General features: G+C 39.3%; 1 protein-coding gene across 1 annotated transcript in view; it reads left to right on the top strand.

The window, feature by feature from the left end:
- The first annotated feature begins 5,582 nt into the window (after positions 1 to 5,582).
- Positions 5,583 to 14,898, top strand: part of ARSJ (arylsulfatase family member J) — a 67,787-nt gene continuing 58,471 nt past the window's right edge. Inside the window, exon 1 of the mRNA XM_059923504.1 lies at positions 5,583 to 7,342. Coding sequence (XP_059779487.1) covers positions 6,942 to 7,342 — 401 coding nt within the window. The 5' untranslated portion in view covers positions 5,583 to 6,941. The remainder of the gene's footprint in view (positions 7,343 to 14,898) is intronic.

The following is a 14,898-nucleotide window of genomic DNA, read 5'->3' as shown; positions in this document are numbered from 1 at the left end:
AAATAATAACACTTACCTGTATAAGTAAAGGTATGGTTGTGAAGAGCACTGAGACAGTTCATGAAAAACCGCTTCATCAAGTGCTGGCACCATGCCATTATTACGTAATGTTCAATAAATGTTGCCCCCTTTGCCGTTATATTTCTCTTGCTACTTCTTAGTCTCCTTGTGGGCCCCATTTCATCTTCCCTATCCTTAAATAGTTCTGTCCTAGGCCCTTTCTCACTCCCATTTTCCACCTTTCCCTGGGAAATTTTACCCACTCTAGGTGTGGATGAAATTTTCTGTTCTACCCTATTCCCTGAGGTCCAGACCCATATATCCACCTAACTACTGCACTCCTTCATTGAGATGCCTCACAGACCTCAAATTCAACAACACTAAAGTAATTATTTGCTGTCTACTCCCCAAACCTGCTAGTTCTATCATGACTCCTACCATTATAAATGGTACCACCATTCATTCAATTTCTCCAAGCCAGAAACTAGGTATAATCATTCATTCCTCCCTCATTCTTCTTTCTCCAGTCATTAACTTCTATTGATTTTACTACTGAATATCTTATAAATTTCATACAATTTTTATTCTTTGATTCAATTGATTCTTATATTCTTAAATTCATATGATTGTTATAGATTCATAAAGTCCATAATCAGGAATATGCTACTTCCTGGATATCTGATCAAGCACTTACTCTTACTGGTTAGCCTTGACTTTGGATTTCACATCTGTCTAGCCCCATTGAGACCAGACACTAGACCACTTCAATACCAGGAGGTCAGCACCCGACACCTTTGGTCCATGCCACAGGGATAGTAACAGGAATTTTACCCAAAGACATCCATGGAGGAGCTGGATTCCAAACTTAGCTCTTCCTGCTGGTCTTCCCTTTGAGTGTTTCTGAATCCACCAATGCCTGCACAGACTGCTGTCCCATGTAATCACCCCCTTAGACTTTAATGCCTCTCCCTTCTTTTCTAGATCCTGGTGGTTTAGCCATATCCCAACTGTACTTCTTCCTGCCGTCTTACAGGAACTAGGTGCTCAGTCCTCAGATGTGCTGACTCCAGACTTATCCGCCTATTTTTCAGCTGTGTTTCCCATATTATATTTGGTAGATGGCACCAACCTTATCCATTAAGCAATCCCATTAAAACTTCTTGATGCTTTAGGTTCTAAATCAGTGATGCTCAAAACTCAATACACATGAGAATCACCTGGAAAGTTTTTTCTAATATAGATATTTTCAGACTTTGGATATTTTGATTTAGGTTTTGGGTGGAGCTGGGAATTTCCTTTTTAAAAAAATCACTAAAGGATTCTATTGAGCAGCCAGGCTTAGGAATTGATACTCTAAACAGAAAATGGCTATGTAAATGATATAGAATTTTATTTAAAATTTAATCAATAAAAACAGATTTTAAAATTATAGAAATTACCATGCTTTCACATAATAAAAATTTTGTTTAAAAGTCTGCTTTCACATAAAGATGTTTATAGAATGGAAGAAAGATCTCTTCTTTGAGAGTTCAGATTTTCTGAGTTTCTGATGCCAAAAACCTTGCTACTTTTGGGTAGCTACAGTTTTACACAGTTGAAACTTTGGTGTCTCATCTTTTCTTTATAAATTATTACAGCTTATTTCAACAGAGACTTTCCAAAAAAAGGGAAGTGATCTCAATTACTAAACCAGGCATTTAACCATCCTACTTGGTCTTATTCAGCGAGCTGTTGTTTCTTGTGACAATGGCTCAAAGTAGCCTTAGATCCATAGCCTAAAAAAGAGTTAATAATGATTAGTAAGGAGTTTATTATATGGAATTCATATGAAGATGACTATATTAGGACAAACATGTTTTAGACAATTTGTGTATGAACTTAAACTTAGTAATAGCCTTCATTTTTAAGAACTTAATATACTTATAAACCCAAACAAGCAGCAATTAGGATTTTAAATCTTTTAATAGTCTGTAGATCCCTAGATTGACCATTTTCACATTTTTTTAAAGCTGCATTTAAAAATTAGCTGTATCTTTTAAGCATCTGAGTACATGTTTAGTTGAAAATAAATAACCTACAGAAGAAAAGGAAACAGTGTAGCAGGCATGCTATCCTACTAGGCAAAAAAAAAAACAAAAAACAAAACTTGTTTAGATATATGCAATTCGTAAGCTAGGGCAATTCTGTCCATGCATACTATGCTACAGGAAATGTCATCTTTATGGTGAGGCTTAACATAAATGTTTCAAAGAAATTCTGTGCAACTACACATTTTACTGCTCATCTGTGATTTTTCTTAGCTTCTCCATTTACTGATAGGCTCCTCATATCCACTCCTTCATTCCACCCTCCACCCCTAGCCATCTACTACCCTTGGTCTGTCCCCTGAGGAGCCCCAGGCCACACTGTGGTGCCTTATTCTGATCTCCCCTCTCTAGTAGTGACCATCCTGCCAACTTACCCTACTCATTTTTTTCCTTTAACATTATCCAATCAAAGGAGGTCCTATCTTGTGTCCCTTATTCCTTTGTCCCTTGTGTTCCTCTTAGTTGATTACTTACTTCTTTCTAAACTTTCAATGAATGCCCATCTCCCATCAGATGGCATAGCCATAGTGTAGTTCTTTATCCTAAAAAATATATTGCTGTAGAAATTTTACACATTGTGGCAGTTGTGTAAGTCTAGTCTTTACTCCCTCAAATCTCTCCCTAAAACTGTTCTGTGATTTCTTATACTTTTCATCATGTCTTGCTCTAAAACAAAAAACTTCAATAGACTTAGTACTCTCAGGGTAAAACTACAACTCTTCAAATTTTTATGGACTGAAGCAATTCATTTGTAGCTTCTCTGTCTACAAATCCCAGAAATAACCCATATAAGATTTAGTAGAATATTTTATCATATTATGTCCTGTTTAAAGGACCTCATCACTCCTAATGCCCTCAGAATCAAGCTCCATCCCTTCATAGCTTTTCAAAGTCCTTCAATATCTGGTGTCACTTGAACATTCTAACATTATTTCCCAAACTCTCCCAGTCCAACTGTGTCTCAGCCAGTTGGTATTCTCTTTTCTTTTATCTGAAATGTCCTTCCTTTAACGTCTTCTCCACCTTTCCAAATTTCCATCATACTTTAAGGCATAGCTTCAATCCCGTCTCCTGATTAAGCTTTACCTGAATAATTGGTTCACATTAATTTCACCTCTAAGCAATTCTGCTTTTCTCATCTTTTTAACTGAATCAAATAGTACCTTTAATTTTTATATTATCATTCCATAACTAGAGGAGTGTATTTGCAATGTGACCACATCCAAGCCAAAATAAACCTAAGATGTGATTCCACAAGGGAACCTGATGCCTGAACACCAAAATGCCAGCTCAGGAAAGAACCATAAGTTATTGAGGGTCTTTAACTTGGGATTTCATGAGGATGTTAAAACTATTGCTTAGAGTGCATGAAACCAATCCTATAATTAGAAATGCAAAGTCTATGTATTTGAAATATCAGTATAGGTACAATAAAGCATAGGCCATTCAACAGCCTCTGATTTCATTCTCAAGTCTTCCTTATGTATGTGGAAATAATCTTTACCTATTTCCTACCGTGGGTGGGGCACTCAGCTGATGGATTTTCCCCTTTGAGTCCCATCTCATTTGGTCTACCATGGCATGACCATTCTTGTTTCTTGGCTCTTATTACTAACTGTAAGTAGTTCTTAGTCTCCTTTAGTGTTACTCCAGAAATGGCTTTTTTAGGGCTGAGTTCTGCCTTTCCATCCTGCGTGTGGATAGTCTGCATGCCTTGTGTGGGGATTAGAATTCTCTGACTCTGGCAGCTGTGTTCTTTCTGTGCTGTATGGCTGGAAAACATCTTAAAGCCACTTGTGGGAAGAACGGCTTTTGAAAAATATGGGTTTTAAAGTCAGACAGATTTCTAAGTCTAAATTTCCTGCAAAAGAGTATAATAAACAATATAACATCTCCCTCAGTTTTAAGGTCACTTCCTTGTACCACCTTACCCACTAACCACACTAAGTCAGCTTACTTTGTTTTAAAATGTCTTTGAATTTTGTTCCTTCTCTTTTGAATACTTATCTGAATACTTATACAGAATACCACAGAATAGTAGGTATTAGAGTTTAGGAATGATTATAGTTTATCAGTATATTTCTTCCCTACCACAATGTAAGTTCCACTAGAGCAGAGGCTATACCTGACGTAGTTCACAATTATATTTCCAGCCTCTGGCACTGGCCCAGCTCCTCAAATATTTGTTGAATGGGTGGATATCTTATAAGGTTGGTGGAGAAGGAAGGGAGGTAAAGTGTATAAAACACTGTATAAATACTTACAGATATGTGTGTGTGTGTTTATCAGTACACAGAGTGTTATGGTTAGCACATGGTAAGTATTTGGTAAATGTTAACGTTTATTTTTTTACTCTTGCTTGAAATCTGAACTGAAAATGGCCCTCTTTCTTGTATAGCAACATGGACACTTCTTGTATTATGTCATTGACCTTCCCCAACTAAAAGTAGCTGGATTGATCTGAATGTTTATTTGCATCTTTTCTACTCAAGCACCTGGCTAGACCCACAGAGCTGGGAACATTACCTCACAGTGCTTTCAATCTCCCAATACTCAGTTCACTCATTACACATTTGGTGATTTAACTCACAGAATTGCCAAGATCACATTTCCAAGCAGGTCTTCTAAAACTGCCCATCTCTCCACAAACTAACCAGAATGGCCTCAGGGAAGAGAACAGACTAGTAGAAGGCTACACATGTTAGCAAAAATAACTGCATAGTGCACACTGCAAGTTTCAAAGGTGTTAAATTTCCATTTGACTAACGTTTTGCTTAGAAACTTAACAGGAACTTTAGCAACAGGACAGAATATAACATTGTAAATCAACTATACGTCAATAAAATAAATAAGTAGATAAATAAAAATAAGTAAATGGCTAAATGAAACTTAGATTTATACCTAGGCAATTGGGAGAATCTGACATTTTATGTGCCAGCACATAGTAGGTGCTCAATAAATAACTACTGAATGAATTTGGGGAGGGGGGAAAGCATGTCTCAGTGGCTCTTGGCATTAATTGCTTCCCCCTACAGATGGTATAAATCCCATTCCTGTCTTTGAGCAGGGATTTAAAAACAGGACTCTAGTAAAAGCAGGCATATCTTCACAATCAGGACAAGCTTTTGCTTTACTCCACATAGTTATAAAAAAAGGGGGGGGGGGACAAAGTTCCCCGAATTTCTAGATGGGAAATGGTGGTTTCTGTACTGCAGGAGTGCAGACCGGCCTCGTGGTTCCTGAGGGTGAAATGTGTAACTCCTCTTCCTCCCCGTGTTCTTGGCTGGAGACACGCTATGGGTAAGTTTGTGGAAATGTAAGGAGAAGGCGATTTCAATATCTTCGTGTAGAGAGACGCTAATGAGGAAGTCAGGCTGTAAAGGCCAGCAACAGGGAAAGGGAATTCAACTTCACTTGTAGTCGAGACTGTTAAAAAAAAAAAAAAAAAAAAAAAGGAGGCGGGAATAAAAGAAGTAGGAAAAATTGGGGGGAGGAGAGAGAGACTAGAAAAGGAAAACCAGAAGAGGAAGGAAGGAGTGTTATCTACGGAATTTGTTTCTCCCGCTCTTCCTCTCTCACTCCCTCCAGAAGCTAGAAAAAGTTTGCATGCACAGCATTCGGAATGGGAGAGCGGGCTCTTGATTTGCAGACCCGTGAGGAGAAGCGCCCACTTCACCCTTCCCCGTTCCCGCCGCCGTTTTCCCCCTTTCCGGAGGATGGAGGGCAGTCCTCGAGACTCAGGGAAGCGGTAGCCCAGGCGGAGCCCCCTGGATCCAGCAGGGCTCAAGCAGCGGGCAGCTCTCTCTCCGGCAAAACCTCCCCTCCCTGCTCCCTCCTCCTCCCGAAAAGGAAAAAGATCGAACCTCTAAACCGGCTTTACCCCTCCCCCTCTTCCTGGGGGAGCTAAAGCAGAGAGCACCGTTCTGTGATTCACTGGAGAGAAAAGAGGGTGGAGGCAGCAAAGAACTCCGAGTGCCAAAACTAAGTAAGTTTTCTGACAAAACGCACGCAGCTTGCGGCGCCTCTGCCGGGCCACCAACCCCGCGGAGACCAAGTGGGCTTGGCGTGGAGCGTGCACGGGGTCAAGGACCCACTTCGGTCCCCGTGCGCTCCAGCAGCGGAGAGAAGGAACCGCTGCTCGAAGTTCCTGCGGAGAAGAGGTGGTCAGCGGTGGAGGGAGATCAGTAAAGAAAGCGGACTGTTTTTGTCATTTCGCCGCCTGGTGAGTGTCCGGGAGATTGAGAAACGCCTCGGAGAAGACCGAGAGAAATAGCTCTGGAAAAGTGGAGAGAGTGATTCGGAGGCCGGTTCACTGCATGCTGCTTGTTATCTGCATGGGTTAGAGCTCTTTTTCGGCGGTTCCACTTCCCAGGTCTTTCCAGGTGACGGGACTGCCGGACCTACGGTCGACCTCGCAACCACCGGTGCGCGCGCCTGCCGCAGAACCTCACTCCTCCGCCTCGAGGGCGAAAAGTTCTGGCCACAAAAAGTTCCTGCCCAAGGTGATTATCAATTCCTTACTTGATTTTTTTTTTTTTTTCTCTTGAGAACCTTTGGGTGGAGGCATTAACTTTTTGTGTGGAAGCTACTTTGGGGAGCGAGGAGGAGAAAGTGCGATTTGATGGAGAAAAGCGACTCCTTGTTCTCCCACACGTCCCATCCCCTAAGCCACCACGTGTAGAAGATTAAAGTTGTTGGACGTGTTGACAGCTGAGAGGAGCACGGACTTCCTTCCAGGTGGAGACCCTCCACCTCCACCGCCTGTTGGTTCTACCCCTCCTGCGTGCATGTGTGCGCCAGCGGCGGCGCGCGGTGCGTTGTTCTGCCTTGGAGTTTCAGCTGGGACCAGAGTGAATGGCCCCCAGGGGCTGCGCGGGACCTCCGCCTCCGCCACTTCCTTCGCAGGCCTGGGTCTGGCCCGGAAAGATGCTAGCCATGGGGGCGCTGGCAGGCTTCTGGGTCCTCAGCCTCCTCACCTACGGTTACCTGTCCTGGGGCCAGGGCTTGGAGGAGGAAGAGGAAGGGGCTTTGCGACCTCAAACTGGAGAGAGACCGGAGCCCAGCATAACTACCATCTCCCAGCCCCATCTCATTTTCATCCTAGCGGATGATCAGGGATTTAGAGATGTGGGTTACCACGGATCGGAGATAAAGACTCCCACTCTTGACAAGCTTGCAGCCGAAGGAGTTAAACTGGAGAACTACTATGTCCAGCCTATTTGCACACCGTCCAGGAGTCAGTTTATTACTGGAAAGTAAGTGTTACTGCTTCATATATTTATTCCTTGGAGATATATTAAGCACTTAATTATGATCCAGCTCCTAACTTACTGGAGTTGCAGAAGATATGGGGAGCTAAATGTATGAATGAGTGAATGAATGAATGGATCAAATGCATTTAGTTGTGGTGGGAATTAAAATGGATGTCCTCTTGATGATCTTGAAAGTCTCATCACTAGTTTAGTCTCATTTTCCTTACTCTCAGAGCCTGCTGTGAAGGGCCTTCAGAGTTTTAAAATGAGATCAGAACTTGTAAACTCCCACCTACCAACCAGAGGTCTCCAGAAGTGTTCTCCTTTTCTAAATCTATTTTGGCTTTTGAGCATGTTCAGATTTTGTTTCAGGTGTCACAATAGAATTCACAGTCACCATCATTGATAAGAAAAACAGACCAAATTTTTTCTGGACTCTTGGTTTATTCTTTTTTTTTTTTTTAATAAATTTATTTATTTTTGGCTGCGTTGGGTCTTTGTTGCTGTGCACGGGCTTTCTCTAGTTGCAGCGAGCAGGGGCTACTCTTGGTTGCGGCGCATGGGCTTCTCATTGGGGTGGCTTCTCTTGTTGCAGAGCATGGGCTCTAGGCGCATGGGCTTCATTAGCTGTGGCACACGGGCTCAGTAGTTGTGGCTTGCAGGCTCTAGAGCGCAGGCTCAGTAGTTGTGGCGCATGGGCTTAGTTGCTCTGGGGCATGTGGATCTTCCCGGGCCAGGGCTCGAACCCGTGTCCCCTGCATTGGTAGGCGGATTCTTAACCACTGTGCCACCAGGGAAGTCCCTCTTGGTTTATTCTTAAATCTAGGACTGAATAATCAAAACCACAGGTAATCACAGAGAGAAGAGGGGCCAAAGAAACGTATGGAAGGCAGTGTAAAATCTGACCAGTGCACATGTGACTCTATTTGGGTCTTTGATAAGTAATTTTCTCTCACAAGATCACTAAGGAAGGCAATGTATAATTACCAGGGTAGTTCTCAAAATGGGAGAAGATAACAGTTGTAAATGCTCAGCATGAGTTAAACTTCATCTGAAGTTTTCTGCTGCTCCTCACACATCTGGAAATTTTCTGATAAAGAAAAAGCAGATTATTAGGATGCTTAAGTAAGTGTTTTTAGTATTATCGTTGCTTTGCTAAACAGCTAAATATTCTACTTAGGGTGTTCACTCATTTTCATATTTTTACTCTATCCTGTCAGAATCTAGGTTACTATAACTGATTTGCATGTCCAAATTCAGCCTGTGGAACTGAGATAAACTAGGAGACGCAGAGGTCCAGCTGCCACTGGACAGAGGTAGAAGAAAAGCCTTAGTGGTTTCAGTGTATAAGTCTTGTGATTTCAGTTCCAGGGGACCCTTGCTTCAGTGAAGTTGTTCTTGGAATTGGATCCTATAAGAGTAGCCAGTATCCATTGGAAAAATAAAGACGATTTTGTAGGAATCTCTGTCTTGCAGAGACTTTTGCTTAATACACGATTTCTACTGCTTAGCAAACTGTCACAAGTTAGCATCACTGCCAGAAAAGAAAAAAAAAAAACAGTCCTTTTCTCTCTTCAGTGGGAGAGTAAAGAAGACTCACTGTACTTCAGAGTCATTTTAAAGGTTAATTGTGGCATCAGAAAGTCAAGGGCATTTGGTATTTATAAAGGAGAAGATTGTTGGCTGGAAAATAACAAGTCCATTTGATGGCCTGTGGGTCAAGTTCTTCATGTCTAATCCAAACACTCTTATATTTGGTTTATGAAATAAATGAGTCATAAAGGCTCCCTGAACCTCTTAAACTAAATTTATAGAATTTAGATTTATTCAGATAGCCAAGAGTAATTGAAAAACATATAACTATATTGTATGAATTTATCTTTCACAATAGAACATTTAAGACTTTTCACTAAAGAAGTTCTTCTTTAGTTCCTAAACATTATCTTGCACTGATAAAATATCTAGGTTTTATCCTTTAATCTTTATGTTAATACATGAAGCAGACATGAGGGTGGAAATAAATCCTCAGTTTTCTTTGCTGTCAAAGGTTGACTCTCCTGTCTTTTCAATGCAAACATCTCATGAGAAGATTTATTCTCCTTATTAAAATTTTCTGTTCAGTGTAATAAGTTGTGTAACTGTTTTATAGACAAAAATTTCAAATAACTACTGTGATTTGACTTAAATTTCTGTTTGAATTAAACAGTTGAAGACATTTGCACTTTCAGTTCTCCTTTTAGACAAATTGCTGGAACCTTCCTTAAATGAACACAGATGTAAGAAAGAAAGTGGTTATGGAAGCCTAGTTCTGTGTCTAATATTCATAATGCAAGCCCAGATAATGTGGTCATTTGTCCTCTCCATGAGTACATATCTATGATTTCTGGATCCTCTAAAGTTAAAAAAAAGGAATAAAAATGTAAATGGACTGAATTATATTAAGGGAAAGAATAGGTTATGTGGAATATGATAGAATTCAAATATCTTCACATTTATAAAGAAAGAGTTTTAAGTGATTGAAGCTGGAACTACTTTTGATACTATTAACAAAACAATCCTCCCTTTATATTTTGCTGGAATCAAAATGTAAGAATCTATTCCCTTATACTGCACAAATCTATAATAAATTCCAGATTCTTTAATAATTTATGTCATATCAGTCTGGCAATATTGAACATAAGCCAGCCTGTCAATAAGCATTCATTGTGTGCAGATCCCTATATCGGAACTGTGAGGAACAAATAAGTAAGCCCTAATCTCTGGACAGTGATTCTCAAATTTGTGCAGAGAGAATGAGCCAAATGGTAGTAGCTAAAGTGGATTTCCAGGCCCAACCAATGACTCAGCTTCAGTGGTCTGGGGGTGAGCTCAGAAATCAATAGTAATTTAACAAATGCGTCAGGTTATTCTAATAATGGTACTAATATAAATTGAGTGTTAGTATTAGATGCTAGCATCTACTGAGCAGTTCCTGTGTTCCAAGATAATGCATTTTTATCTCATTTAATCTTTACAACAATTCTGTGAGGTAGTTACTATTGTTATCCCCATGTTAAATAGTTGTGGCAGTAGATTCCAAGAGAGGTAGTGATGCAGAAGTTCTGTACACTGGACTTTGAGAAACAACACTGTAGGTGTTCACAGTTAGACTGGTAATATAAAGTTTGATTGAGAAAGCAGCTGCCTACATTTGGTTTATTTCAAAGTAATTTTTTCACCTTTTTTTAAAGATAGTTTTTCAGATAAAGACATGTAGACATGACATCATTTCTTCTTAAAAGAGAATATAGTGAAGGCCTCAGAAAGAGAATTATGAGTTTTGCAAAATTTAGATGTGTTTCATGCAGACTTTAGAGTTGGAAAGATTGGCAGTCTGAGCTGAATTCATGTCTTGGGCAATAATTTTGTGTTTTTACTATTTTGTTATTCATTTTTCCCGCTTGAAATACCATGATGATCATTTTTAACAAATGCAAAGGTAACTCAAATAATGTGTATTTGTAATAGGATATTTGATAAATTAATTTCTTTTTACAAACAGCCCCTGCGCCTTACCAAGGGTAATCACGCTCCCAGTTTCTAACACCTTAGATTAATTTTGCCTGTTTTCAAACTTCATATAAATGGAATTGTAGAGAAGGTATTTTTTCATGTCTGGCTTCTTTCTCTTAACACTATGTTTGTAAAATTTATCCATGTTGTTGCCTGTAGATATAATTCATTTATTCCAATTACTGAATAGTGTTCTTTTATATAAATATACTGTAATTTATTCATCCATTCTGTTGAATGACATGGGTTGTTTCCAGTGTTGGACCATTATTAATAGTGCTGCTGTAAACATATTTGCAAATGATTTTTGGTGAATACAGGTGTACGTTTCTCTTGGGTATCTATCAAAAAGTGGGATTACTGGATTATTGGGATGTGTATGTTCAGTTTTTGTAGATAACTGTCCAGCAGTTACCCAAAGTGGTTCCACCACTGTACACTCTCATTAGCAATGTGTGGAAAGTTCTATTTGCTTCACATCATTGCTAACATTTGGCATTGTCTTTTTCATTTTAGTCATTCTGGTTGTTATGCACTGGTATACCATTATGGTTTGTTTTGTGTTTCCCTGGTTACTAAAGAAATTGATCATCTTTTCATATTTTTGTGGATTATTTGGATATCTCCTTGTATCCAATTTTTTTTGCCTATTTTTCATCAGATGCTGGCTTTTCCTTATTGACTTGTGGCAGTTATTTTTATATTCTATTCCTTTGTCAGATATTTGTATTGCAAATGACTTCTCCCATTCTGCGGCTTGCTTTGTCACTCTCTTAAAAAAGTTTTTTGATGAACAGAGGGTTTTAATTTTATTGTAGGCTTATTTATAATCTTTTTCTTTATGTCCTATTTGAGATATCTTTGACTAAATCATGATCATGACAGTGGTCTTTTTTTAAGTTTTATAGCTTTATTTTTCTATTTACATCTATAATTCATCTGGAATTAATTTCTAATATGGTATAAGTTAGGATTCAAGCATATTTTTTCCATATGTAAATCCATTTGATCCACACTATTTATTAAAAATGTCATACTTTCTCTACCTCACTACAGTGTCATCTTTTTCATAAATCAGATAAATGTACATGTTTGGGTCTGTTTCTGGACTGTATTCTGCACCATTAGTCTCTTTGTCTATTCTTGTGCCAATCCTACATTCTCTTAACTACTATAGCTCTATAATAAATATTGATATCTGGAATGTAAGTCCTTTTACTTGTTCTTCTTCCAAAATGCTTTAGCTATTCTTTACCAGTTCACTCACTTTAATATGAAAGAAGGGAGGGTATGGATGTACAGATTCAAAGAGATTGAAAGATTTGGTTTTGAAGAATATGAGGTAGTTCTCTTCTGAATTATTCTACTTTCTAAGTGAAATAACAAATGAGGTCATTAGATGAGAATGAGGATCTTAAGGTTTAAAGACAGAGATAGAAAATATTCTAGGAAAGGGAGAAACTGAAATAAGTAGGGCAGTGCTGTAAAAATATTGGGCAACAATGAGAGTCCATCTGAGATTTGTGGTCATAAATTTAAACAGAGACCTGTCATCGCTTGTTTTTCTCACGCCATGTTCAGGTACTTGTGTGCAGAAGAAGCGCTGTTGAAGAGGTGTATTTAACTAGATTTGGACCTTTGCCAAATGAATAGAGTGAGATTGTGGACTCTAAACTTGGCAAGAAAAAGGGGAAAACTATAAGGGGTTTATGTTCTCTAAAAAAGTGCCAGGGTCAATGGATTGACTGTCTGACTAGGGTTGAAGTGAGGATACCACAGTATACTTGGAAAGCTGAAAAGATAGATAATGGTAGTTGGAGAAATGCATGCTTGGAATCAAAATTTCATAAGTAGTGCAGTTTTTAGAAGTGATAGAGGAATGGTGCTAAAGTGAGATGGAGGAAAACATCTTTGGAAGTGAGGAAGGCAAGGTATTAGAAGGGCAGGAAGTTGGATGGATCACTTGGGTGGATATTTAAACCATTAAGAATAATGGGAGAAATTGTATTAAAGTGCACAGTGAGCCAGTTGCTGGAATCATCTGTGACTGAGCGGTGGGAGGGCAGGGCCTGGAATTGGATAAAGGACTCTAACAGGAAAGATAGTGAGTCTCTAATCTGTTGCCTGACTTTTCAAAAAAGTTGCACCTTTAAAAAAGAAACAGGAGCCAAACTGTGTAGAAGTGCCAGTGTGGAACTAAGAGGATACCCAGTCCCTGCTTCAGACTCTTCGATAATTGGGGTATGGGTAGAAGACCAGCCCTAAGTTGAGAGAATAGCCAGCAATCAGCTAGAGCAAGAAGGTGGAAGAAATGTCCAGGAAAGAAATGAGATCATAGAGGATTTTGCTAATTACAGACTTTCAGTAACAGAAGGCTCCTTGGAAGGAGTTAGGGAGTTAGAAGGGAAGAAGGATTTAATTAGAGCAGAGAATGTACAGAGATATATAGAGATTAGAATCTGAATGAAAGTAGATACATTGGAAAGATTGGAGTTAGGATGAAGATTCAAATAAAAAGGACTGAAAAGTATGGTGGGATTCTTTCCAGATGATCTCTTAGGAAATGTTAAGTGTCAAGTTTTAGTTATAGCTTCTTTCTAGAGATTGATTGAGCTGGGCCTCCTGCCTGTCCATAGCCAACCACTGCAGCCACACTGTGTACAGTCAGGCGCACAGTCAGGAGGTCTGGGGGTTTGGTGCAGGAAGACAAGATCTATGTAGGCCTCCTCTATGGACTGCAGTGGGCTGTAGAAGCAAAGGAATGTGTCTCCCAGTAGTTTATAAAGTATTCTTTTTAGATATGAAATTATCAATTAACAATTACCCTAGTGTTGAAAACCCTGAAAAAGTAATTGAATTCTTTCAGTCACTTTCACAGGAGAAAGATTCAAGGAAGCAAAGGGGAGTAGGGTTTGATCATTCCAATTCATAGGCATGTGATACATTCAGAAATATTCCCCCCCCCACCCCACTTAGATCATAAACATCAAGGGTCATGCATGCTTCCTCTTCCATCCACTTCTGTTATCCAAGGCCTAGTTTTAAGTAGTGTTCTACCCCCTAAGAGTACACAATAAAGATCAGTTACTAAGAGTTCACTTATTACATTCATAAATATTTAGTTAATACATAAATATTTAGAAAAATGTTTATGGTTAGAAGTTTGGAAGAAACAGGAGTTTTTCCCAAGCCTCACTTTGGCTTTAGAAAATGAATGTAAGAGCAAACGGAGAGGGTGGCTTTAAAACCTCACATATCCATTTCAAAGACAGTGGCTCAATAGACAACACCATTCAACAAATAGCTGCCTTTTCCTATTTGAACATATGGATTTTTCTGACAGTAGAATCATGGTCAAGTAAGCTATTGGCACACGCTTATGATCAAAGTCCCTACTTTTAAATGAGTCTTTTTAAAAAGACACCCTTTGAAGTGAATCCCTATTCAGGTAATTCTGGTGAGTTTCCTGAATAGCTGTCCTGAAAGGTGGAAATATATCCAGGTGCCGAGGGTTCGGATCATTTTGTTTCATCCGTATGACCTCTCCCAGAGATCAAAGAAGGGAGGAGCAAAAAGGCTTGGAGCCCCTTCTTCTAATAGGAGCTCAGCATGAAAACGTCTTTTATTTCAAAGTTTAGTTTCATTCGGACTTTTTCCTATAGCAGTATTATGGAATTAGTTTTTATGTAATCTTTTTCCGTACTTTACTTTGATATAATTAGAGTGTGTTGCAATGTTCTTTTCTCATTCCAGATATTAAATATTCCCAGGAGTGTAACTTCATTGAGACACTCATTTCCCTGTGTGCTGTATTGCAAGAAAACACTTTTTGTGTCTTCTCCTTTACTCCCTCTGTCTTCTAATTCACCCAACACATTGGCTGTGCTCAAACATGACTATCACTACATCACCACCCTCGGCAAACTAGGGAATTCCTACTTCCCACTGACTACCACAGAATGGGGAAAGAAAGTGATTTTTACTGAGGGCCTTCTTGTGCCAGTTGC

The sequence above is a fragment of the Balaenoptera ricei genome, chromosome 5 (assembly GCF_028023285.1).
Source record: "Balaenoptera ricei isolate mBalRic1 chromosome 5, mBalRic1.hap2, whole genome shotgun sequence".
Taxonomy (NCBI): Eukaryota; Metazoa; Chordata; class Mammalia; order Artiodactyla; family Balaenopteridae; genus Balaenoptera; species Balaenoptera ricei.
The sequence above is the reverse complement of the archived record's forward strand: the minus strand, read 5'-3'. Positions and strand labels throughout refer to the sequence as shown.